General features: G+C 36.8%; 1 protein-coding gene across 8 annotated transcripts in view; it reads right to left on the bottom strand.

Moving 5' to 3' along the window:
* The window catches only part of Neo1 (neogenin 1), a 178,869-nt gene that overhangs the window by 95,200 nt on the left and 55,793 nt on the right, over positions 1-27,876 (bottom strand). For all 8 annotated transcript variants that reach the window (XM_028892477.2, XM_028892482.2, XM_028892483.2 and 5 more), the window contains exons 3-5: positions 25,275-25,550; positions 20,363-20,516; positions 17,065-17,201 (exon numbers count right to left, since the gene is read on the bottom strand). In XM_028892477.2, coding sequence (XP_028748310.1) covers positions 17,065-17,201; positions 20,363-20,516; positions 25,275-25,550 — 567 coding nt within the window. The remainder of the gene's footprint in view (positions 1-17,064; positions 17,202-20,362; positions 20,517-25,274; positions 25,551-27,876) is intronic.

Raw genomic sequence — 27,876 nt, 5'->3', positions numbered from 1 at the left:
TAACTCCCTCTCTTCTTTCCCTAAAGATTTACATTACTGACCTATAATGGATTCAAAAAATGTTTCATTAAATGGGTTAAAGTAGGATATTTAATCCAATTTATCTAATGCTTTAATTTCCTACACAACATCTTTGACAAGGGTTTAGGACTGCCTCTTTGAAATTTTTGAATGACAACCTTATATCACAGAGCAGGGAGCTTCACTACAGGCTAGCTCTATTAAATAACAACAAATGTACTAAAATGTGCCCCGTTTGCTGATATTATGATTGGGGTTGTGCTTAATTTATATCAACCTGACACATGAATAACAGTTTTTGTTTTTTTATAATGTTCTATCAACATGAGTTTTATTCATATTTTGTTAGGAATTCCCAAATATTTCAAACATTTTTGGTGCTGGAGATCAAAATCAGGGGTCTCATGCATGCTCTACCATGGATCCATACCTCTAGCTATAAAACAAGTTTAATTTCCAAAAGGGACTCATGAGAGGAAATAAAAGAAGCCTTAAGAAAGTGTTAAGCAGGTAAAAGAACACATGTGATTTGAAAGTGGAAGAGAATACTAGAGACGGAAGGATTTAAGAAGGACAGGAACAGACAGGAACAGTGAGATATGGAGGGTCAATCAAAACTAAACAAGCAAGAAAATGCCATAAGGAAAATTGTTATTTTGTAAGCTAATTTAAAAAATGTAATTTTCAATTGTTTGTTATTGGTATGTAGGGATGTATCTGACTCATGTATACTTATTTTCTTTTATCCTGTGGCTATACTAAACTAAGTCATTCGTTCTATCAGCGTTGTACATACATTTGGGAGATTGTCTACATTAACCAACCAATTTGTCTATAAATACTACTTTATTTTATTTTCAATCTGCTCTTCTGTTTTCAAATTTTTCCCTGCCTATTGCATTGGTTACAGAGTGAAAGGCCTGGCAAGAGTACTAACCAGTTCTGTAACTTTGGTAAGTAGAAAATGGGAGCACTAAGAGCAGGCAGAATTGCAAGCAAGCAGAACCACTCAAGAAGAGGGAAAGAGGGCCGGGCATTGGTGGCGCACGCCTTTAATCCCAGCACTCGAGAGCCAGGCGGATCTCTGTGAGTTCGAGGCCAGACTGGGCTACCAAGTGAGCTCCAGGAAAGGCACAAAGCTACACAGAGAAACCCTGTCTGGAAAAACCAAAAAAAAAAAAAAAAACCGAAAAAAAAAAAAAAAAAAAAAAAAAAAAAAAAAAGAAGGAGAAGGAGAAGGAGAAGAAGGAGAAGAAGAGGAAGAAAAAGAAGGAAAGAATGTACAATCTTAAGAAATGACATGCATTTACCGTGCAATAAGTTCCAGAAAACTGAAGTTTGTACAGTCAAATAAAATCAGGAACATTTACAAATAGTGCCTATCCTTCCAAATACTGATTATTTAACCTTTAAAACTTTTTTCTGAGACTTTCATATATGAGTATTGCATTTATATCACCCCTCCCCCTCTTTCTATTCTAACTCCTGTGTTTATACCCAATATACATTCTCTCTCATTCATTTCTTCTTCTATAGTTATTGTTACAAATACATACATACATACATACATACACACACATATCCATCTTACTGAATCCATTTAGCATTGCTTGTATAAACACATGCTTAGGGCTGACCATTTGGGATTGGATAACCGACCATTTGGGATTGGATAACCTATCAGAAAGCCTGTCCTTGGAGAAAACTAATTCCCCCCATCTCTCTGCAGCCATTGTTTGTCTGTAGCTCTTCATTAAGGGGTGGCTTTGTGAAATTTCCCCCATCCACACATGCATGTCAACTGGTGTTGTTACTATGGATCTTGTTCAGCGTGTGTCTAGATATATATAACAGGGATGCAGCACCCATGAAATTTATTTTAAATTTACTCTTCTGTGAGTAAGCTATATAAGTATTCAGCCATTTTTCAATTATTTGTGTTTACAATTTTCTTATCTCTATGCAAAATTTTCATAAACTATCAGTTATGAATGAATAGCTTCTCACTTCCAAATCCACCATTCTTTGCAGTTATAGAAATGGACTTTGCCAGCTGGTGTTTTGTTAAGAGAAGGCACTGTGGGGGCACTGCAAAGTGCCAACTGGGGAAAGAGCTTTACTTTCGGGTTGGAGTATGCACTTTCTTCCCTATCTACACCATGGCTTCTAGGTCTGCAGGAGATGTAATGATAATCACCCTCCAAAAGTATCTCTAGCTTACTACAATTGTGATTTTCTATATACCAACTCTGGCCCACAGCATCCCAAGAGGCAGGATCTAGAATGCAGCTCAAGTTCATAATACCTTAACAGGCATTGTTTTGTTCAATATCAGACAGACTTACAGTATTCGAGGTGGCTTACCTCAGGCTGTTTAAGGTCTATAGCATCCCAGCAGGCAATTTTAAATGGGCTAGCTTTGGCTAACAGCTCTGTCTTTGGGTAGCAGCTATGGTCTCTCCCAACAAAGAATGACAGCAGTCCTGGGTAGAGATCTCTTAAAAGTTTGAGATCCTTTTAAAAGCATCATAGTGAGTTCTAGCTTTTAAATGTATTTGGTTTGTTTCAACTCACTGAAGTTATTGTTCATATGATTTGAAACTACCTTTTCTTTATCAATGGAGGAAGCCTGGGCTTGTTGGATGCACAATGGTCCTTCCTGTCGTGACCTTACTGATGGTCTCTCAGTACTTTCTGATCACTATTTTTACACTCTTTTTTTGGTGACAAAAATCAACAGTTATGCATCTTGATTTGCTAGTAAAGCTGATGTATACTATATGACACACCAAAGCCCACAACGCCACTAGGACGAATGAAGAGATATTGGAGAGGCAGAAAAGGAGAAGCAGAGAGATGTTTTTTGTTGTTTTTGTTTTGTTTGGGTTTAGGGGGATTGTTTTTGTTTTTGTTTGGTTGCTTGCTTTCTTACTTTGTTTTGTCTTCTTTTGTGGGGGGGGTTACGGCAGGGATGAGGGGAGTAGGTGAGTATATGGGGGGACCGGGAGGTAAGCAGAATTGGGGTGCATGATGTGAAACTCCCAAAGAGTCAATAAAAAGTTAAATTAAAAAAAAAAAAAAACTAAAGGTTAAAAACGTTTAAAAAAAAGGAATACACAGTCTAATTATTATTTCATACATCTGAAAAACTTTCAACTTAAGCTGTACCTTTCTGTGTGGCTTTACTCTGTCAGCTACATACATATTTTGAATTGTGTGTTTATTTTTATGTTCCACCCTCAGAAATCATTTGGCAAAAATTTAAATCTACACAAACAATATACGTCCAGTTAAGTTAGCTTCCATCCTGACCTCACCTGGCCTCCATGAGCAAAAATCTTAAAAAATGCTATGGCTTATCCTTTCATTTTTAGATGTAAAAACAACTTGCCTAATCTCTCTTATTCAAATTATAAATGATAACACACTAAATTTTTTTCTACTTTCAAAGCTTGTACTCTTAACTAAGATGGTTCCATTTCCAAGGAACTGACATATTCCTTGAGCCCAATGCTAGTACTAGGGAACCCTCCTCTAAAGTGGAATAATTAATTCTGTAAACTAATAATTTTAGTATTCATTTTCAGTAAACAGACTTTCAAAGACTATTAGAAGAAAATCATAGCATTCACCATTTACTTTTCCCTTTCATGATTTATAAAGGAAAACCTCCTCTGGATTTCAACTACTCTATACATAGTATTCACACTAATTAAATATAATATGAGAGCAGGTGTTTATGGTTAGGAAGTTAAGCAGATAACTAGAGAACAAATGAATCAATTACCATAAAAAATAAGTATTGCAATGGAAGATATTTTGTTACCAAAGAGATAATTAAGCTTCAAATTCTGTGACAGCTCCCTATCCCTTCTAATACCACCATCATTACAAGAGTTATTTTAATTGCTAAATACATAAGTAGAATGTTAATATCAGAACAAACATTATACTTCCAAAATCCTTTTGCTAAAAACATAACTTAATTCTACTGCTGTTGAATAATGCTGGGAATTGCCACTCAATTCAAACAGAAAACAAGATTGTGCTAGCCAACAACAAAGTCACAAGGTTACTTTGTTACACTACAATTTGGAAGGTAATCTCTTTCATTTACATTAGTTCTCAAATGCTGGTGTTTTACAGTTTGATTTTTAATTCTTTGGTACTAAAATTCTCATAGGGCACTGTAACTAGAAAAACAAAATAATTTTGTCCATTTATGTTAAACTGTACACTTGATGGTCTTAAATTTTTTCTACAATTCACAAATTGATACCCAAATCCTTTTAAAAAAAAATGACAATGGAAACAACCTCTCCCAAGCAAGCATTTAAGACTGAAGTCCTATTAGAGGTTTCGTTTAACAATGTAATTGTAAGTACTGGCTGTACTAACAAAGCAAAGATACATTAGAAATCACACACACACACACACACACACACACACACACACACACACACACACACACACCACATTTCCAGGAAAAGCTTTCCACTGTACCAAATGTAAATAAATAGGTTCTTCTGTATTCTAAGAAAAACAGGGTACATCAATTCTGCAGAGACCTTACTACGAAACTGCCACCAGACTTTAATGGTCTGCCCATTTCTCATACCCATACTTAAATTTCATTCTCACTCCTTTTCCCTAGCCTATCTTTCCTGACTTAGTTAACAAGTAGTCATCTTGCAGATCTTAATTAAAAGCATTTCCTTAATGAAGCATTGTCTCCATAGGCCCATTTTCCTTATTTCCCTACCCCTCACTACCTCATCTACCACTGAAAACACAGTAGCCTAGATTAAGTTGCAGCAGGTAATCCTCAAGTATTAGCTGAAATTCTACTAACTAGCACTATCAGAGAATTAGATGGTCATAAGATTCTTTTTCTCAAAAAAATGCATAAATTTCTCAAGGATGTTTTATGCTAGTTTCTCCTAAGTCTTCTTTCTATGTACCTAACAGACATCATACATTTTTACAGTATAGATGGGATCATGCTTTTCTGCAATTTATGTCCTCTCTTAATTTTACATATCAATATATATAGTCACCTCTGAACAGGAACACAACATAGGTGGAACCAGAACGGCTGACAAATATAGGAGAAACAAACATGGTCACTGGTATGATAAAAAGAGATACAATCTATGTAGGGCAATTTAACCAACTGCTATGCAAAATCAAAATTGCATATATTCTTTAACCTATATTTTTTACCTCGAGATCAATACAACAGATATAATAACACAATTACATAAATATATGATAATAGTTTCTATGTTTGAAATAGCAAGAGGCTGGGGACTACACAAACTACTATACTGCTTTTGTGTATGGCTGCTTTTTTTTTTTTTTTTTTTTTGGTTGATGTCAATTTCTGAGAAAGGATCTTGTGATAAAGTCCAAGTTGGCCTTAAACTCACTATCTCTTGGCTCAGTTTCCCTGAGTGCAAAGATGACAGGGTATGTCACCAAGACGAATAACTACATTAATGTACAAAGAATGCTAATGTTTCCACCCTAACCTCTCCTTATGACAGTAGATGGTGAACTGGCTCATGTCACTGCTGAGATCACAAGAAGCCAAGGGGAAACTGAGCCCCACATTCTTTTAGTGGGTTCAGTGAAAAGCAGGGATCTAGTCTGCCAAGACTGCTGCAATATACTTGTTATCACAGTATAAGGGGAAGCTTCCGTGAATATTCTCACACCTCATTATATTAACTGGACTCAAAAATGAAATGCAGGTCGTGTGGCTGTGGCGCACGCCTTTAATCCTAGCACTCAGGAGGCAGAGCCAGGCAGAACTCTTTGAGTTCAAGGCCAGCCCGGTCTACAGAGCAAGATCCAGGACAGGCACCAAAACTACACAGAGAAACCCTGTCTTGAAAAACCAAAAATTAATTAATTGATGGGAAGGGGTGGGGGGTGGGAGTGTTAAATGTATTATTTTCTAGATTTTTGTAATGTTTGTAGTATTTAGCAACTAAAAAATTTATCTATTGTCATTTCTTTTCTCATTTAAACAACTACTCATTTTGGTACCTTTTGGTATTCATTTTCTTAAGCAAGGTTTTCAAAATAGCTTGCAATTCAGGTCTCAGCAAAGTTGAATCTGGCAGGGCGGTGGTGGCGCATGCCTTTAATCCCAGCACTCGGGAGGCAGAGGCAGGGGATCTCTGTGAGTTCGAGGCCAGCCTGGGCTACCAAGTGAGTTCCAGGAAAAGGCGCAAAGCTACACAGAGAATCTCGGGGGAAAAAAAAAAGTTGGATCTGTCCCTGATGACAACCATCTCTTAAGACTACTTGCTATATCTTTCACACATGCCTGTTTACTTGAACAGACACAGAATACTTTTGGAAGGATATAAAAGAAGTCCTGAACATAATAAAGGCAATTTACAGCAAGCCTATAGCCAACATCAAATTAAATGCAAAGAAACTCAAAGATATTCCACTAAAATCAGGACCAAGACAAGCTGTCCACTCTCTCCATATCTATTCAATATAGTACTTGAAGATCTAGCCAGAACAATAAGACAACTGAAGGAGATCAACGGAATAAAAACTGGAAAAGAAGAAGTCAAAGTATAGCTATTGCATAAGATATGAAAGTATATATAAGTAAACCCAAAAATTCTACCAGGAACTCCTATAGCTGATAAACACCTTCAGTGAAGTGGCTGGATACAATATGAACTCAAAAAAATCAGTAGTCTTCTTATATACAGAAGACAAACAGGCTGAGAAAGAAAAGAGAAACCCCTCACAATAGCCACAATCAATATCAAATATATTGAGCTAACTCTAACCAAGCAAGTGAAAGACTTGTATGACAAAAACTTGAAGTCTTTGAAGAAAGAAACTGAAGAAAATAACAGAAGATGGAAAGATCTCCTATGCTCATAGGTTAACATAGTAAAAATGGCCATCCTACCAAAAAAATCTACAGATTCAATGCAATCCCCATCAACATTCCAACACAATTCTTTACAAATCTTGAAAGAACAATACTCAATTTCATATGGAAAAACAAAAAACCCAGAATAACTAATACAATCCTGAACAATAAAAGAACTTCTGGAGATATCACTATCCCTGATTTTAAGCTGTAATACAGAGCTATAGTAATAAAACCACATGCTATTGGCATAAAAACAGACATGTTGATCAATGGAACTGAATCGAAGACCCCAAACACACCTGATTTTTGATAAAGAAATCAGAAATACACTCTAGAAAAAAAGAAAGCATCTTCAACAAATGGTGCTGGTCTAACGTCGTTAGCATGTAGAAGAATGCAAATAGATCCATATCTATCACCCTACATAAAATTCAAGTAAAAACAAATCAAAGACCTCAACTGTGGGAGCCTGTTTTCAGGTTTCTCGTAGCTTTACCCAGCAGGTCTGCATAGAGGGGATGATTGGACCATGGGCCTGAGTGCAGGTGTCTGAGATGGTCTGCACTTGGCTGTGCTGGGGGGAGGTCTTTTGTTCCACCCCTTGGTGTCTCTATAAATACCCTAGGGCAGAGACAGTCAGGACTCGTTGGAATAGGTTCCAGGCCCTCTCGAGGCTATCCTGTATTTTCTATCTATTTATCTCTACACTCTAAATCCTTCTATCTAATATTTCCTGTTGCTCTCACTCAAGAAAACTCTGAGGAACTGCAGGGTTGGTGAGTAGCCACCCCACACTCAACATAAAACCAAATACACTGAACTGAACAGAAGAGAAAGTAGGGAATAGCCTTGAACTCATTGGTACAGGAGACAACTTCCTAAACAGAACACCAATAGATCAACAATTAGTAAATGGGATCTCATGAAACTGAAAATTTTCTGTAAGACAAAGGACACCATCAATAGACTAAACAGCAGCCTACAGAAGGGGAAAAGATTTTCTTTCATCAACTACATACCCAATAGAAGGGTAATATCCAAAATATATAAAAAAAAAAAACCTCAAGGAACTAGATATCAAAAACCCAAATAATCCAATTTAAAAATGTGGGTATAGATCTAAATAGAGAACTTTAGTTAGAGGAATCTGAAATGGCTGAGAAAACTTAAAGAAACATTCATTCAACATCCTTAGCCATCAGGGAAATGCAAATCAAAACTACTTTAAGATTCCATCTTACTGACCAGTGCAGGCTTCCTGTGTGAGCACATTCCTGACAACAACTCCCTCAGCACTAACAATCCCCCCAAGCACTACTTATTTCTTGACTTTGTGTGTAGATTTTTGCCTCTGATTGTATAAAAAAGAATATGTGCTCAGTTTTGGTAAGTAAAAATAATGAAAGTGAAAAATGTCAAAAAAAAAATCCATCTTACACCTGTTAAAATGGCTTAGAGCAATAACACAACTGCACTCAGGAAGCAAGAGGCAGGCAGATCTGAGTTTGAGGCCAGCCTGGTCTACAGTGTAAGTTCTGGGACAGCCAGGGCTACACAGAGAAACCCTGTCTCAAAAAAACAAAAATCAAACAAACAAAATCCCTCAACTATTAATAAATGCAACAATGTGGATGAATCTAATACATTAGCCTTTGTGAAATAAGCCATATACACTACAGATGATATAACTGCTTTCCTGTGACGCTTTAGAACAGGCAGAACTAATCTATACTGAAAAATCAGAAGAACAGATCTGTTGAAAGTTGTAAGGAGATGATGAGAAGTGACGTGGGAATTTTCAACTATGACAGTAATAGTCTACATCCTTATAGGTATTTTGGTTGTACGGGAAGGAACAACTGATAGAGCTCATGAACAGTAAAGTTAATATTTGTGCATTTTATTGTATATAAATTTTATTTCAAAAGAAGATAAAACTACAAACAAAATATTAAATTCCTGGCCTAAAAGACATGGCTTATCAGCTAAGAGTACTGTTGCTTTTGCAGGACCCAGGTTTTGTTCCCAGCACCCACACAGTGGCTCATAGCCACCTGTAACTCCAGTTCCAGGGTATTTTATGCCCTCTTCTGAACTCCACAGACACCAGGCACACATGATGCACAGACATACATGTAGGCAAAACACTCATATACATAAAATAAAATAAATCTTTAAAAAATCCTCTTAAAATATTAAAATCCTAGATAACGATGTGAATGATGAATTCTCTGGATATACCTACAACTTTAAAATTATTTAAAAATTGATACTGAGACAGAAAGTGGTGGCACACACTTTAATCCCAGCATTCTGGAGGCAGAGGCAGGCACATCTCTGAGTTCAAGGCCAGCGTGGTCTACAGAGTGAGTTCTCAGACAGCCAAGGATACACAGAGAAACTCTGTCTTGAAAAACTGGTGTGTGTGTGTGTGTGTGTGTGTGTGTGTGTGTGTGTAGAATTATAGACAGTTGATAAAACAATTATCATAAAATATCAATTAAAGATGGCTGTAAAGTTATAGCACAGCCACATCTGATGGGAATGGCAAAAGTCATAAAGCCAGCACAGCTGCTTGACAATTTGGGGATATTGGATTGATGAAAAATTTCTTATGAATCATTTAGGCCTTCTCCCAGGAGTACTGCTTCTAAGCTTCCCCAGTGAAGCCCTGAACATACTACCCCTCCCACTTTTAGGGAGATATCCTTATCTACTTGAAGGTCTTCCTTATGTCTTGGAGGTTATAATACACATAAAGAAGTCAGAGGTCTCTTTATGAAGCTATGAGATATTTGTCTATAAAACATCTGTCCTTTTATTTACACAGAAACAAGATATTCAAGGTAAATTTGGAAAGGTCAACAAGATTTGGTGGGCTAGAGGAGTTCACCATAGATCAGATAGTAAGCCTGTTCCTGCTATACACTCTGGTGACTATGTGGAATAGCAACATAGTCAATAACAGCAACAAAGTTAGACTGGCTGGTGTTACCTCTGCCCTACACAGAGACTTATTAATAAAGAAAGAACAATGTAAAAAGATGATATAAGAATGAGCTGTCAGGACCTCCCTTTCTTAGAAAAGTTAGCACATGCAGAGCCACTGTGATGTCATATGACCAAGGAACAACAGAATGCCAGGGTCAGACATATAGACAAATTCTGTAAATATATAAAGTGTAAACATTGCATTATGCCAGAATTTCAATAGTAACTGCAGCAGCTTTGGCCTGAGGATTTTTCTTGGGCACTCTGACCATTAAGAGTTAATAATACACTGCTTGAGACATGACAATATGCCCAGGCTGGCTTGAAGAGTTTGTTTTGGTCTAGCATCCTTGAAGTCACAAAGGATACTAGCCTAAGAACAGGTTGTCATACGCCCCTAGTTTCTTAAAAATTGGGTTATAGGGTTAATGAGTAAAAATGGTTATAAAAGATAACTGTTTATCAATGGTGATTAAACTTGAGGGAAAATGACTGTAAAAGATAACTCTGTTCTGTCACGGTTTATCAGTAAAGACTAAATGATATGCAAAAGGAAGTAAAACACATGTCCAAAACCAAAAATTATCTATGTTTTGGAACAACATGAATGTAACCCTGCTTACTGAATTCTGTATAAAGAAACAGTGGCTGCTGGTCAGTCAGGCTGGAAGATTCTCCTAACCATCATGCCTGGCTCATTTTTCCCTCACCAACCCCTTATCTCCTCTCTGGGACCTGTCCACCAATGGGGAGACTCTCTGCAAAGTTATCTCAACATTTTATTATAAAAATTTTCTAACAGGTGAAAATGTTCTAATCCCAGTACACTTTTTCAGCATTGACTCTTAAGGCTCTGGATGTGCTCTATACACTACCATATAAAATTTGTGTTTTATTCAGCATCTACAAGAACTGAGAGTTCAAGCGAATGACAGCAGAATGCTGGATGATCATCATGAAGGAGATGGGAAGAAAACAGAAGGTCAATTTCTTAATGTGGCTAGAGATTTTTTTTTTTAATGAGATAAGTAAAGCACTGGGTGTCAGAGGACTGGATTCAATTCTCAGAACCAGCAGTCCACAGCTGTCTCTAACTAAAGTCCCAGGGTATCTGATGTTCTATTCTGGTCTCTGTAGGCATCGGGCACACACACAGCACATAAAGACATACATGCAAGCAAAAGGCCCATACCCATTTTTTAAACTTTAAAAAAAAAAATAATTGAAACATTAGCTGTAGATTAGTAACAATATTAACATTGCCATGAAAATGACCAATTCAGAAATTGTCAATTTGTTCCCAGAAAACAGAAATGGAAATTTTTCTTTGGGGAGTAGATGGAGTTTATCACACACTATTACAAGTGCTATGAGAAAAAGGGAAAATTCCTTTTTTTAAAAAAGCAACTCATGACCCATATTAACTGTTATCAACAATCTGAGATGACAGGAAATACACCACCAGCTAATTCACGTCATACCATCAGTAGAAATCCCAAGAGTTAATGATAAAATAGTAAGTCTGAAATATTTAACAGATGAAGAATGAACTTATAACCTTTTCTGCAATAACACTCACTATGGTATTTCCTACAGCTATAACTTCTTAAAAAAAATAACAAATCAGACAAGGGTGACTGCGTTTCTATATACATACTTAGAGATATTATGTGTGTATGTGTGCATAAACACACACACACACACACACACACACACACACACACACACACACACACACACACACACATTTCTCATCAACTATTTTCCCCATCAAGGGAAAAAAAAAACTTCCATTATGGGATAAGGCTCAAAACAAAATTTTCCAAATGGGTTTTTGTAGTACACAATGACTTGTCTGTACTCAATAAAAAGAGAGAAAGAAATGACTTCACATGACATCTATAAACAGCACAGTTTGAACTCTACTACCCAGATTCAGAAACAAGGAATTAATACAGCAGAAGCCTGGCATTGTAACATTTAGCCATTACTCTGCCCTGCTCCAAATACTGCCCTGCATCAAATGTAATCATTATTCTTTTTATTTTAAAAAAAAACTGTAGATTAATTTTTCCTGTTTTTGAACATTATAAAAGTAGATTATATTCTTTTTTGCCTAGCTTCTTTTAAGAGTGCTTCTGAGATTTTTTTTATGCTATTGAATATGGAGGTGGCTGGCCAATTTCCATTGCTGATAAAATGCCATGTTGGGTTTTGATGGGCATATGAATCATTACCAGTTTTGATTTCTTAGGAATAAATATGGCAAGAATGTTACTGTGTATGACTTTTAATGCCAGTGTCACTTGTTATAAGCATACTCCATTGTACCACAGGAGTATTTTTATGTCTACAGTTTTAGGAGATTCTGCCAAACAGGTTTGTTTTTGCAATATTGGGGATCAAACCCAAGTGGTATCTCTAGCTCTCCAAACAGTATTTTAAAATGTTATCAGTGTACATACCTATCAATAGTTCATTAAAGTCTCTAGTGTTCCTCACCCTAATGCTGGATATTATAGGTCTTTTGAATTAGCTCTTAAGTAGATAGAAACACTTACCAAATATAAGGGAGCCTTGCCCCAAGATTATCAACACTGTTCTTTGCAAATCACCAACTTTGGCTTTGACGACACTGTTTTGATGCTTTTCCCCACCCTCTATTAATTTTTACTTAACACTTCCTTTTTTTCTATTTTCTGTGGTTTAAATTTGCTATTTTTAGCATTTTTGAGGTTAATGTTTAAATTGCTGATTTTTGAGATAGATAGATAGATAGATAGATAGATAGATAGATAGATAGATAGATAGAGAATTGACCATCTTGAAGGAGACTGCAAACTTCCCTCAACTTTTGCTAGTTCCTATCAATATTAGTTTATAATATTTTCTAAATTTTGTTGACTCATGGATTATTTTAAGATGACTCACAAAAAACAATTTTCAAGTTAACAATACATTGTAACCATTCTGCTCTTTGAGTCTATGAGTTCAACTATGTTAGACTCTGTTTATAATCAGATCATGCAGAATTTGTCTTTCTGTGCTATGTCTCAGTATAAAATTTCTTTCTAGAAGGCTGTGTTTCTATTGTAACGACTTTGTTATTTACTCATCCATGATGAACACTGAGTTGACTCCATGTGTAATGTGCTACAATGAGCATGGTTGAATAAATTCAGGTTTTTGACACAATGATCTAATTTCATCTGGACAGACATCCATAAAAGGAATTATTGGATCATATTGTAGTTCTGCTGGGTGAGAGGTGGTAGCCTTTTGCGAATTTAATTTGAATTTCTCTAGTGGTTAGTCACATGGAACAGTTTTCTTTTCATATACCCGTGGGCCACTTCTTTGTCTTCAGAAAGTGTCTTTCCAGATCCTTCGAACATTTTTAAAACTGAGTTATTTTCTTGCTACTGAATTGAATTCCTTATCAACTCTAGGTATTAACCTCTCATCAGATGTATGGTTTGAAAATATTTTCTCTCGTTTTGTAGTTGTCTCTCCAAGATTCGTTTATTCTTTGCTGTGCAGCTTTTCAGTTCTTGCAATCCTATTTAATCTATGTTTGCTTTTGTTGCCTATGCTTTATAAGTCATATAAAAAAATGACAATAACAAAAACACCCTTTCCTAAAGTCAACATCATCAAGAAACTGTTCCCTTATGTCTTCTTTCAGCAGCTTTACAGATTCAATCTACAGTTTAAGTCTTCACTCCACTTTGGGTTGACTTTCATATAGGATATAAGAGAGGGGTCCAATTTTAGTCTTGTCAATGAGGCTATCTGTTCTTCAGCATAATTTACTGAAGACTATCCTCCTCATTGTATATTCTTGGCAACAAGAAAAAGCAACATACATAGCCTTCAAAATATAAATTTCAGAAGTTGCACACCATACTCTCAATAATCCAAATAAAGCCTATCTGAATTAAAGAACAAGAGACATAAACCCTAGCCCCCAAACAATGGGGCTGTGTGATGCTCAATGTGGGTACAGGGAAATGAACTCAGGTTTCCCAGACATCTTCTGGAAGACAAGCCACCCCTCTTAACTGCTTGAGCCATCTTTCCAGCCCCTGTTTTTCTTATCTTCTATCAAAGATAATACCAACATGATTCTCTTTATTCTTTGTGTTTGTACATTTAGACTCAACTTCATTTTCTTTGAGTTGAAAAATTTACTATTCTTACAATGCTATATATACCTTTCCCCCTTGAAACTGAATTCCCACTTTTGTATTTTAAAACTGCATAATTGTAACTGTCCTAGAAGGACAACAAATATTCTAAAGACAGATATTTGTATAGTTCTCTTTGATTATTAGACTAGTAAATAATGGCTACCAAGACACAGAATTTTTCCAGGAAGCTCATGATGAAGCCTGGTACCAGCCAGAGGAGAATGCTACCTCCCAAAAAGAGATTTCACACAGTCTGACAGCATTATCAGACTATCTGGCAGGAAAGGGTGGAGACCAGATAATATCCATCTGCAGTGAAGGGCAGGATCACACCTTGACTAGGACTGCAGAGTTATGCATACCACAAAACCCTAACCATATGTACAAAAGTCCTGAAGAAAAATACTGGAACAGAAACAGGAGCTAACAAGTATGACAGATGCATTTCATTTGATGCTCTTAACCACCACTTCAGGATTTTGTGGCATTCATAATTCAGAACTTGAAAGGTGGAGGTCTTTATTTGTTCTTTGCAATGTGGCCACATTGAGTAAACCTGTCTCTGCTTTTCACTGTTATTTTTTCTCTTTAATTGTCCTGTTGAGGACAGATGGCTGATCATGACTTGTTAGTGCTGCCAGGGCTAGGTTCTGATCCTGACAACTCTGGTCACAGTACTGCAAATAATAGTTGGACTTTATTCTTTTTTATTGCCTATTCTTGTGCCAATAACATGTTGGTTTGAAAGATGGTAAATTTTAATAAAAGACCTCTCTCTCTCTTTACAGTTTTCTCTAATAAATTTACTTCAAAAGCACTTTTTCCCAATTATAGATTTTAAAATGAACTTAGTTATAAATTTTAAGATGTATATATTATCTATATTTTTAAAATTCAGTTAATAACTAGATGTGATGACAGAGGCCTGTAATTCCAGCACTTGAGAGAAGGAAGGAGGAAATTCAGGAGTTAATGGTCATCCTTGGCTACTTAGCAAGTTTAGTGTCAGCCTGAACTACCTGAAACCCTAGAACCAAAACAAATCTCAGGTAATCCAGTTCACAGGCAGAGCATCAATAAGAATCCACTCAATGGACTCTAAAACAACCATATGGACAAAAGTCCTCAAGAAAAATAGTGGGGCAATACCAGCAGCTAACAAATATAACAGATACATTTAATTTATTAAAACCACCAGAGGTAGATGGAAGAAACTGACAGAGGACGAGGGAGAAGACTGGTAGACAAGTATCTAATTAATGGGGAAAAAGCAAAGAAAAAATGATCCACTAAGGAAGCACAGAGACCAAAGGTGGAGTTCATGAATATTTTCTTTTTCCAACCCTATCCACACAGGAGTGAAGAACTAAACTAAATGGATCACCCCATAAAAGACTATGCTCTAGCCGGCTGTGGTAGAATTTGCTGAAGGGGGGAGAGGGGTGGGAATCACAAGTTCGAGGCCAGCCTGGGCTACACATTAAAAAAAAAACAAAACAACTATGCTCTATACATCTCCTTCCACCTAACCAAAGACATGGACTAAGCATATGTGACATAATAGTGTGTCAACTACACAACTTTTGTTTTTCAGGGAGTATAAGCCAACCCACAAAGAGCAGAAGAGTATATAAGTTTTCTGTCTTTCACCCACACTAAACTCCAAGTACTGTGTTCCCCAATTGCTCTCAAAAATACATCTAAGTCCCCTGATGATTATTGGGGTTAAAAATAAGTTAATGAGTAATATTCTGCTTCTACACATATAAGCAGGCCTGGATTTCTCTAAAATTAACAGAGACAATCCTAATGAGTTTTATTGGAAACAAGTATTAGTGATAGCATAGACAAATCAGAAAAGAGGATCAGCACTCTGCAAGAACTTTTCTAAATGGAAAAATGGCAGGGGAGACAGAGATAATTGTGTATATGCCACATTTATTTTCCCTGACTTCTAAGTCAGGGAGCCTAAAAAGGAGAAATGGAAGTATAGAGAAAAGGGAAAAATAACTATTCTTGCAGAGATGCTCAACATCAGCTTAAAAGAGAAATAAGTATCAAATCATCCAGCCAAGTGACATGGAAAGGCATCATGCAAACCCTCCAACATGATTATTCACCCCAAAGAAGGAACACAAATGCTCAGAGACATGTTCAGGATCAAAGAACAGACATCTTTAGAGGAAAACATTCTGAGACAATAAAAGGGTACAGAACTTTGTAGATGCCCCAGATCACACCATCCTCCTTGACGGTATCATAACTGCCACCACCATCGTTACTATTACAACTATAAAAAACAATAGCACCGAGCTGGGAACTTTATGAGGATTAGTTAGCTCTTAAACTTCAAAATAATCTCAACAAAGTATTCTTATTATTTCTATTGTACAAATGATGAAGATGGAGTTCAGGAAGGTTATATAAATTTGCTATGATTGGGGTGGGGGAGGAGGCTCAGCAGTTAAAGCACTTTCTATGGACCTAAGAGGCTGAGAGTTTAGCTCTCCAGTACCTACACAAATGCCAGGTGGAGAAGGCAGCTCACCTTGGAAGGCAGAGATACAGAATCCCCACAGAAAGCTGGATAACAAGAGTAACTATCAACAAGCTCTGGGTTTGACTAAGACTCTGCCTCAAAGAGTATGATGAAGAAGATTCCTGTTACCATTCTCGGGCTTCTACATGTACTCCTACATGTATACCAAACACACACACACACACACACACACACTACATATACATATATATGAAAAGAAGAAAAGAAAATTTCTATTGTCGTGTTTGGGAAATACAAGCTCAGAATCTGAACCCAAGTGGTGTGGTTTAGAAGTCTGTGTTTTAACTATTATGCTGTATTATTGCCTACTGCCTTCCCCATATTACTGTTAAGCAATCAGTACACCTAGAGAGTACACATTATTTTTAATTACACAATAAATAATTACATACCTTGCACAGTAAGCTCCGCCTGAGCTTCAATTGTCTTATTTCCATTATCAGCTATACAAAAATAAGTCCCAGAATCATCCTCAGTGAGGTCACTGATCTCCAAACTACCTCCTGCTAGCAAGACCAACCTTTCAGAGCTGGATTAAACAAACAAAATGATACATTTTAGCATGAAGAAAATAACACCTGAGAGGCTCTTCCCATAATAATATAGAGAAAACAATTAAACAGTGTTGTTATGGTAATGGCTACAAATGGACTAAAATTAACAAAAAATCATCAGAATTTAATTTCAATTTGTTTTGCTCATATTTTATATGCATAAATGCCACAGTGTACAAATAAATGTCACATCTCTGATACTTCTAGCTATTCCCAAAGAGTTATCACTTTTATAACCAATTCAACTTCCTTCAGCCTATTCCTGTCTAGCTATTCTGTCTAACTTGTTGGAAATTATATATTTTAAAGTCTGCAACCAATCTGAGACCAACTTCACCACAGCTATGCCATGCTGAGATTACTAACAGAAAGAAAAATAAAAAGGGTAAAATGTCAGATCAAACAGCAAGTCACAAGGTAATGACACCAAATGAAAGTTCCCTATGGTGGCTTGGCTAGGAAACGGGGTGGGGGGTGGGTGGGGTAAAAAAAAGACAGGAAGGAAAAGGGAAGGATAATTGCCATTGAGCAGCTCCCTGGGTGTGGTAATGGGCACAAATCAGTCACCAGCCATCACTGCACTTAGAACAAGAATGTTGAACACTTTCATAAATCTACAATGATAAAAGCCTAATTACACAAAACTAAAATAATCCTGTAGCACAGAGAAAACTACAAATCAATATACTCAAATTTTTATAAAGTTAAAAAGTTTAATCTGGAAAATTACAAACTAGATCAACAAAGACACCTGACACAGAGCAAGGAATATAATCCTACAAGTACATAATTAAGCAACCACTTTGAATTTTTTATTTATTTCATTATTATTTTCAGGCTGATGTTAACTAAAGTCTTGAAAAGTGAAATTCTGAAGAAACTGCTATATTTAGATGATCCTTTAAGCATGAGCCAGTTATTTAAAGAAAAAAAGAGGAAAAGAAAACTCTAATTTTTATACTACCATCACTTGTAGTATGTTAACCAAGCCCTTTTAAAACTATGACCTGCTCCTTTGCACCTGGACTCAGACCTATCATCCCCTAAAACAAAGTATTATTTGACCACTAAATTATATTTTATTGCTTCTCATCTTGAGCAGTAGCACTCATATTTTATAGATCCTCTTCAAAACAGAACCATTCCCACCACCCTCATTCTATTTGCTTTTTTTTAATCTGAACATATATGAACAAAATTAAATAAATGCTATTAATTCCTAGACATTTACAAAAAAAATCCTATTATGTTTTTATTGTTTGTTTTCAAAGATGTAATAAAGATGCCTAATACTTAAGATACTTTGTTTTCTAGGTAGCCCAGCACTATTGAGATTTTTAGACATTTTTCCCCCTTTAATTTCCAAATCTCAAATATGAAATCTAAATAATTATAGTCCATCCATGCTTCTCCTAAGGTGCTTACAAAAACAAAGACAATGCAAATAATTACCTACATGCAACCTGAGGGACTCCTGTGTTCTATTACCTACTTCTGCTTTCTCACATGACACTCAGTAATTCAGCCAAACTATACTGGGGAACATTCTGCTTCCCCAGATATGTTCCAAATACTGTGCAAGGATCTGGAGAAGCCAATATAACAACACCGACACTGGCAATCTCCTGAAGCTTTCTGCAACAGTGACACAACAAGGCAATGTTTCTCGGACTTTCCTCTACATAATCTCATAAGTATTTAGGTACCTAGAAGAACTAGAAGCAGAAAAATATCTAATTGTTCTTCAAACTCTCCTGGTTTAGCCTTAAAGTTCATAGAAATATTCTTAACCATAATATATTCACATTGGATTAAAAAACACTTGCTCTCAAAAATAAACTTCAAAAAAACTGGGAAGACATGTAACTTTCCTATCATGGTTTGTTTCTATTGGCCCACTTAAGACCCCACCCTGAGAATGACCTTTCTATGAGAACAATTCTATAATACTCCATTTACAATATCAACCCCATTCTGCCTCTCTGTCATCCCTTGAATACTACATCTTTAGTTTCTTCAGAGTACTTATTCCAACCTAACACTTTATAAGTCTATTACTATCTCATTCTTCCACTCTAAAAGCAAAAACTCTTTTTACTACTTGGTTATTAGATGTAAGAATGTGCCTGGAATAGCATTCAATAATAATTTGTTGAATTCTTGAACAGCTGGAGGGGAGGGCGGTGCACAAAAATCCCCACTTCTATTCATTACATAAAATCATTCTGTATCTTGCTTATACCTTCATAATGCGGTGGTATGATGAACTATATTTCATTCTAAGTAGTACCTAACATAAAGTATTACTGTAATAGCACTGCACACATACATACTGCTTTAGCATAGCTATCAGAAAACTTTAATTTACATCTGAAGCATATATTACATTTATACTGGAGAGCAGTGCTTTAAAAGAGTCATTCTCAACCAGGGATGATTTTGTTCCTCGGGGGACATTTGGCAATATCTAGACATGCTTTGGGTCATCATAACTTGAAAGTGCTTTGGCCGTGTAATGGGCAGAGGCCAGGGATGCCAGTAAATTTACAATGCTTGGATTGAATCATCACTGCCACTCCAGTTTTCTTGAGAGAATACAACTGAAGAAATTACCCATTTCATAAGGAAGAGACAAGGGATGCAGAAGATGATGAGCAGTAACAGAGAAGGCTCTTGCAGAAGATAAAAACTTGTAAACATAGCATAAGGCTTGGTAGGACTTTAGAAAGTAAAACGAAGCCAGGTGTGGTGATTGCCTCTGCTGCTAGCACTCAGGAAGAAGGAAGGCATTCACTTACACTGTTTGGGCAAAGGGAGAAACTATCACAGTGCATGTAAGAGTAAACAAGACAACCTGGTGAGGTCTGGCAGCTCATGTAACAATTTAGGGAATGAGACCCAATAAGTTAAGTATAATGAAGCTCAACAACAACAATAACCCCTTACTATTTTGAAAGCATGCTTTTTCTTTAAACATTATAGTTAAATACAGCATAGAAGCACATTTCAAGGATGACATGAAAACTGTAATGCGCTTAAACAAAATAGTTATTTTTTACATATTGATACTTCCAAATAGGATTAGACCAAGTCTCTAGCTAAGGGTATGAAGGGCTCTTAGGCAGGCAGTAGTTACCTTTCTGTGTCAAGCACTTCCTCATTTTTCATCCATCTAAGGCCTGGAGAAGGAAGTCCTGAGACAACACAAGGCAAAACTGCACTCTGACCAGTAACTCTGATCACAGGAGATGGCCGCATCAAAAATACCAGGTTTAGCATTTCCTCAGGACCTAAAGCAAATTTAAACGAGAGAATAATCAAATAAAAGACAAAGCACCTCACAACTTCAGTCATGAAGAACTGTGTGGCTTTATGTGACAAAATAAGCAAAACTAACACAAAAAAATTACATCTGAACCAGTAAACATTTTCCAAATAATTTCACTGTGCAAAGTATTGTACTGTGCTATTTAGGAGTCTCAAAGATATATAAGTGACAGTTCCCATTTACACAGTGCTTTCTGGTCAAATGAGCAAAACATGACATGAATCTACACATCACCACATGAGGAGTACAAACAGCAGGAACTGAACAAGCTCAATACCTGTGTATCCTCCCTTCTGACAGGAATGTGAATTTTCTTTCCTTTCTTGTGTGCTGTGGGATGTTCTGTAAGTCCTGTGGGAGCCCTTCTTGGGTTCCTCGTGGCTTTACCCAGCAGGTCCATATAGAGGATGATTAGGACCATGGGCCTGAGTGCAGGTGTTTGAGATGGTCTGCACTTGGCTGTGCTGGGGGATGGTCTGTATGTCAAGTTGTTCTGATTGGTTAATAAATAAAACCTGATCGGCCGTGGCTAGGCAGGAAAGATAGGCGGGACTAGCAGAGAGGAGAAATAAAAAAGGACAGAAAGGCAGAAGGAGATGCTGCAGCCGCCGCAATGACCAGAGAGGCTGCAGCCGCCGCAATGACCAGAGACACTGCAGCCGCCGCCATGACCAGCAGCCTGTGAAGATGCCCATAAGCCACCAGCCACGTGGCGAGGTATAGATTTGTAGAAATGGATTAATTTAAGATATAAGAATAGTTAACAAGAAGCCTGCCACGGCCATACGGTTTTGTAAGCAATATAAAGTCTCTGTGTTTACTTGGTTGGGTCTGAGCGGCTGTGGGACTGGCGGGTGGCAGAGATTTGTCCTGACTGTGGGAAAGGCGGAAAAACTCGAGCTACACTTGTGTCTATTATTTCTAAAAGTCTTAAGTTTTTATCTCTTTAAATCACCTGTCAAGTCTGTCATAGTGATACATGTCCTTAATCTCAGGAAGCAGAGGTAGGAGGATCTCTGAGTTGAGGCCAACCTGGTCTACATAGGGAGTTCCAGGTCAACTAGGGCTACATAGTGAGGCCCTGCCTTAAAAAAAATAAAATGAAAATGAAAAACCAAAAAAAATTTCATCTACCAATTCTCTGATTTTGTAATGTAAGAACTATCTAGATCATGATATCTATATATCTACGGATGTTCACTTTTTAGTTGTGCTCTTGCTCATATGTGACATGGCCACATTCTTACAGACAAAAGGTAAGTGGTCTCTCTACTTAATAGGGTTTTATAAATAATATAGAAGTTGGAGAAGAAAGATCATTCTCAGGTAGAGAGGAAACTCCTGTCCCCACTGTCAGAAGAGGTGTTCCCAACAGGCATGGTAACAATCACCAGAACTGCCTTTAAACTTGTCTAGACAATTAGTGATAGTTTTGTAGCCATGGCTGTGGTGATGTTGTGTTCCCCAAAATATTGTGCACCCTAATAAACTTATCTGGGGTCAGAGAACAGAACAGCCACTAGATACAGAGGCCAGAAAATGGTGGCACACACGCCTTTAATCCTATTACTTGGAAGGCAGAGATCTATCCAGATCTCTGTGAGTTTAAAGCCACACTGAAGACAGCCAGGCATGGAAGTGAGGGCAGAAAGCAGAAAGGTATATAAGGTGTGAAAACCGGGAACTAGACTGGTTAAGCTTTTAGGCTTTCGAGAAGCAGTTCAGCTGAGAGCCATTTGGATGAGAACTCAGAGGAATTGGTGAGGTGGGGTAGCTGTGGCTTGTTCTGTCTCTCTGATCTTCCAGCATTCACCCCAATACCAGGCCCTGGGTTTGTTTTTATTAATAAGACTCTTTAAGATTCATGCTACACACGGTAACAAGTAAACACTACCTAACATATGAGTGACAATTCATTTCAGTGGATATACTTCTGAAAGCCAATCAGTGACAAACCCTGCCTTTAAGAAGTCAGCCAATGGATGTCTGAGTTGCTAGCTTCTAAGGCTTATACTTACCTGTACCAACCTGTGCAGCCAACACTGAAACAGAATTTTGTGACTGAAATCAGACCCCTGTATCTCTTAGCCAACATAACCTCAAAAACTCTGTAGGAGGGCAGGAGTTGGCTGTGCTCCAAATGAATGGCAAGAACCACTCTCTTCAGACTTAAATAAGCAATTATCCAGCATTTTGTCCTTATTTCAAATACTAAGTTATGGTTTCATCCTTTGAAATCATTAATCTTGTATTCCTGGATTAGATTCTGAGGAGCTGCTTGAATACTATCTCAGGTATGGAAAGGAAATAGGACGAAGCAAGTCAGCTAGAGAACATTATTATGTAGCAACAGTTGCTCTTATTTCACTTTCAATTACTTAGGAATACTTATAAATGTATATCTATAAATGTAATATTCAATCAAATTTTAACAGAATTATTTCAGTAAATTCAAAACAAAAATTTATTGGTTTCTATGTGCCAAACTAGATTCATTGTTCGCATTGAGCTTACATACTAATAGTGAAGAAAGACAATAAATTAGATACTATATGTAACTGATTTGTTGATATATTTTATGGAGGAAGGAAAAAACATTGGAGGTGGAAATAGACTTGTTTTAAACAGAATATCCAAGGAACAATTCACTATTAAAGTGATATCTGAGCACTGAAGAAAGAAAGTGAGCCACACACATAAGATTCTAGAAAAAGAAAATGCCAAATAAAAAAGCTCTAAAGTAAAAGCATTTGGGGACTGTTCTTTTTTTTTTCCCAAAAGAATCTATCTATATCTTTTTTCTTTTCTTTTCTTTTATAATTTAATTTAATTTTACATATCATGGAGACTATTCTAAAATCATATGCTGGTCACAACTGAGAGAAAAACAAACAGGAGGAGGAAAGGAAAGGTGAAGGAGGGAAGAGGTATTAGATTATATAAAGGCCAAAAAATTTAATTGTGAATGACATGAAGAAACCATTAGAAAGTGCACTGGCTAGTTTTTATGTCAATATGCCACAATCTCTGGTCATCTGGAAACAGAGAACCTCAACTGTGAAAATGCCTCTATCATATTAGCCTGTTTACCAGCCTGTGGAGCATTTTCTTAATTAGTGATTGATGTGTGAGGGCTCAACTCACTGTAGGCAATGTCACCCCTAGGCAGCTGGTTCTGAATTGTGAAAGAAAGCAGGCTGATCAAGCCATGTGTGAGAATGCTAGTAAGGACTGTTCCTCCATGGCTCTGCTTTGGTTCCTGTCTCCAGGTTCCTACCATGACTTACTTCCCTTAGTGATAGAGTGTGACCTGAGAATTTTAAGATGAATTTCTTTCCCAAGTTCTTTTGGTCATAGTGTTTTATCACAGTAATAGAAACCTAGGTACGACAGGGAGTTTTAAGCAAAGGTTGTCTATTTTGATAAGTGGTTACTGAGAATACACTAGGATGGAAATGACCTGGGCAGAGATGGTAACAACAAAGAAAGAAGCTATATATTTTTTTAAAAAATCAGTTCAAGGTCCATCAGCAACACCCTCAGAAGTAACAGCTCATAACAGTGGTCTTTCACTATAAGTCCATGTGTTACAAATAAGACTATAAATTAGTCATATATTTCTATGAACAAGAATACCTCTGCTCACACAGGTAGGGATGGTCCAATTATATAACTTGAATTGAAGTGAGAAATCTGTAAAGAATTAGACACTCATAAAGCAGTAAATGGATACAGTGACCACAATGAGCTGTAAGAAGGTATGTGCAAGGAGAAGCTACATAACTGGAAAAAGATGAACAAAGCTAACTATCAGAGGGAGAAGACACAAAATGACTGACAGAGGAGCAGAGCTTACATCAGACTAGGAATGCCATGAAGATGTCACCAATTACCTATAACAATTACTGTTCTACCTGTCCCTTGCATGAACTACCTTGAACAAGACTATTTTAAGTAAAAAAAAAAAAAAAAAAAAAAAAAAAAAAAAAAAAAAAAAAAAAAAAAAAAGTAACTATGAAAGTATCCTGTTGTGAGCACAGAGGGCTGACAAAAGACACAAAGGCATGGTAGCACACATTCTACAGCCCCAGCTCTCGGGAGGGCAGGCAGGAGGATCAGTTCAAGGTCACCCTGGCACAGCCCCTCAAACGCTGGGATTATAGGTGTATGCCACTATGCCAACTATCCTGATACATTTTCATTTTTATTTTATTCTGGTTAATTTTTGTTTTGCTTTGTTTTTTAAGACAGGGTCTCTCTACATAACCCTGGCTGGCCTGGAACTGAGATCATCCTGCCTCTGCCTCCTGAGTGCTAGGATTAAAGGCGTGTGCCACCACACCCAGCAACTGATAAAGTTTTAATAATACATCAACAAAACAGCGAGCTTTTTTTTTTCCTTTTCATTTTTTTCAAGACAGGGTCTTAACAATGAACTCTGGCTATGCTCTGGCTGTCCTTTGAAACTTTGTAGACCAGGCTGGCCTCAAATCTGTCTCTGGCTCCCAAGAGATAGGATTAAAGGTATGCACCATTATATCTGTCTTTAAAAGGTGGATTTTTACAGCATTTCCCCCCATTTTATCTCTTAAAAAAAAACCTGAAATATACTATATTAATAGTAATATTTCCCATATTTAATGTCATTTATTAAAATTATAGCAGAACAATTTTATCCATTAAACACAACCATCAGTTCTGACAATGGGTTAATTAATACCTTGAAGAACTTTCAATTCAGCTTCATCACTATACTTTGGTGGCCCACCACTTTCAACTATGCAGCGGTACAGTCCTCCATCTCCTTCAGTCACATTGCTGATAACCAGTGTTCCACTTGGAAGTTTGACAACCCTGTCATCCAGAAGAAGAGGCTGTCTGTTCTGTTCCCACCTTACAAATGGGATTAAATCTGCATTAACTTCACAATTCAGAATTGCACTGTTTCCAGCATATACTGAGGAAGGTTCTGGTTGGCTGGTAAATCTCGGAAGACCTGGACAATAAAGGAAAATAAAAATCATTAATTATTACTCTAAAATATAGTCATACAAGCTAGCACCAAGTCAGCTCATGTGGCCACAACATATGGTGCCATCAGGACCAAGAAGGGCCATACATCAAAAACTGTAACTAGTTTTGCAGATACAGAGCAAATAAGTAACTGCATTAAGGATACCCTCAGTCAGATTCCTCATAGCTAGAAAAGCAAGGTGTGATGTGAAAAAGGATAAGGGTAAAATAAATACTATGTCATAACCCATGATGAAGCTCCAATGTAGATTTAAGGATTATCTAACTATAGATATATAACTAGATAGCTATAAAGGCATGGGTAAATACACATGTTGTATACAGGCAATGAACGTACATTGACACACACATACATACACTTATTATATATTCCCTAGCCCCTGAATCAATGACTCTTCTTTAACATAGTCCAAATGGTGACTTTATCTTAATTTCTAAATATCGTTCTCCACTGCAAGGAATCAATGTCCTAGAGCAGAGGCTAATTCTAAGAGTGGGACAGGGAAAGAACAAGGCAAAGTAAGTTTCTTACTTTATGTCACTAGTTGGAAATTTTAACCTTATTTTAAACACATAAATCAAGATTGAAAAGAGTTTCTAATATAATGACACTAACACATTATTAGTGTCCGTAAATAACAATCTGTTGACTCACGCTAATATCAACAAACAGTGGTGTATAAAGAAAAGATCTACTGCATAAAGATAACAGAATTAGGAAAAATAGCCTTTTGCCAACCACTACCTTAATAACTGATTCAGGCAACAATCTTTCAATGAAATTGATGAGGCACAGCATATTTATAAAATGCCAAAACACTTCTTCCCAAAATACTAATTATTAATTATAAAAACACACCTTAAAGTGGAGAAATACTACACAGATCATCTTAAGTAAAGCAAACATCATTAGCAACAAAACAGTACATAACTTTGGTATGCCACATTGAAAACATTATACTACTTCCATGGTGTTTCTCCCAAAAATGCAAAATCTCCATCTCCTCATAGGAGGGAATCAAACTCAAAATTAGACATGGAAAACCTGAGGCCCTACTGTATATCAAATGAATATAAGGATATAATTATAAAATGACATATGTAATCTTGGACCAAAAAAAAGAGGAGGGTGGTTTCTGCTCTTTTATTTTTCTATGATCTGTGAAATCTAAATTAAATGACAGTATTACATTAATTTCTTAATTCTGATGAAAGCCTATGGTTATTTAGGAGAATGTTCTTGTTTTCAGAATGCACACTTACACATTCAGGCAGATGCAACAGAGTAACATGTCTGCTACTTACTATATTCTTAATGGTTCAGGTAAAAATGTGTATTTGAATAATGTGCTGTGTAGTTTTATGTCCACTTGACACAAAGCAGAGTTATCAGAGAAGAGGGAACAATTGAGAAAATGCCTCCCTAAGTCTACCCTGTTAGGAAGTCTGTGAGGTGCTGTTCTGATTAATGACTGATGTGGTAGGGCCCACCTCACAAGAGGTGTGCTACCCCTGGACAGGCAGTCCTGGGTGGGATAAGAAAGCAGGCCAAATGAACCACATGGCCTCCATGGCCTCCGCATCAGTTCCTGCCCCTAGGTTCCTGCCTTGCTTGAATTCCCTGCCCGGACTTCCCTCCCTGATGGAATATGACCTTAGAGTTGTAAGCTGAAATAAATCCTTTCTAAGTTGCTTTTGGTCAGTGTTTTATCACAGCAACAAAAAGCTAACTAAGACAGGGATGACAAAGTAGATGTTGAAATGTTAACTGGGAGATCTGGAAGGCATATGAAGACTTGTGAAAGCATATGAGATTTCTTGGTTCTATCTTTGTAACTATCCTTTAAGTTTGAAATTGCTATAGTTCTAAATACTCTATAGATGCCACAGAACAAAATGACTACAAGCATTAGTTAGCCACTGCAGTCTCAATCTTGAATTTAAATTAACTCCACCTTTCATGGTTATGTAAAGTTGGTAAATTATTGACTCTAAGTCTCAGTTTCCTCACCAATTAAATGAAAACTAATAGAGTGTTTTAAAAAGTTAATCTAAGTAGTTCATATGGAATACTGCCTGGCATCTAAACACTCAAGTAGCTGCTAGTACTAACAATATCTTAAAAGTAAGTCTAATGTGCTCAGAACACAACAAAATGTTTCTGTAAAGACTAAGAAATAAATTCTGAACAATCATTCTAAGTTTTCTAGTTTTATGATAATGAATTAGTCAAATAATAACACCCAAGATTTCTAATACTGCTATGTATTTTCTTTGACTTTATGTTA

Source organism: Peromyscus leucopus, chromosome 7 (genome assembly GCF_004664715.2).
Source record: "Peromyscus leucopus breed LL Stock chromosome 7, UCI_PerLeu_2.1, whole genome shotgun sequence".
NCBI lineage: Eukaryota > Metazoa > Chordata > Mammalia > Rodentia > Cricetidae > Peromyscus > Peromyscus leucopus.
The sequence above is the reverse complement of the archived record's forward strand: the minus strand, read 5'-3'. Positions and strand labels throughout refer to the sequence as shown.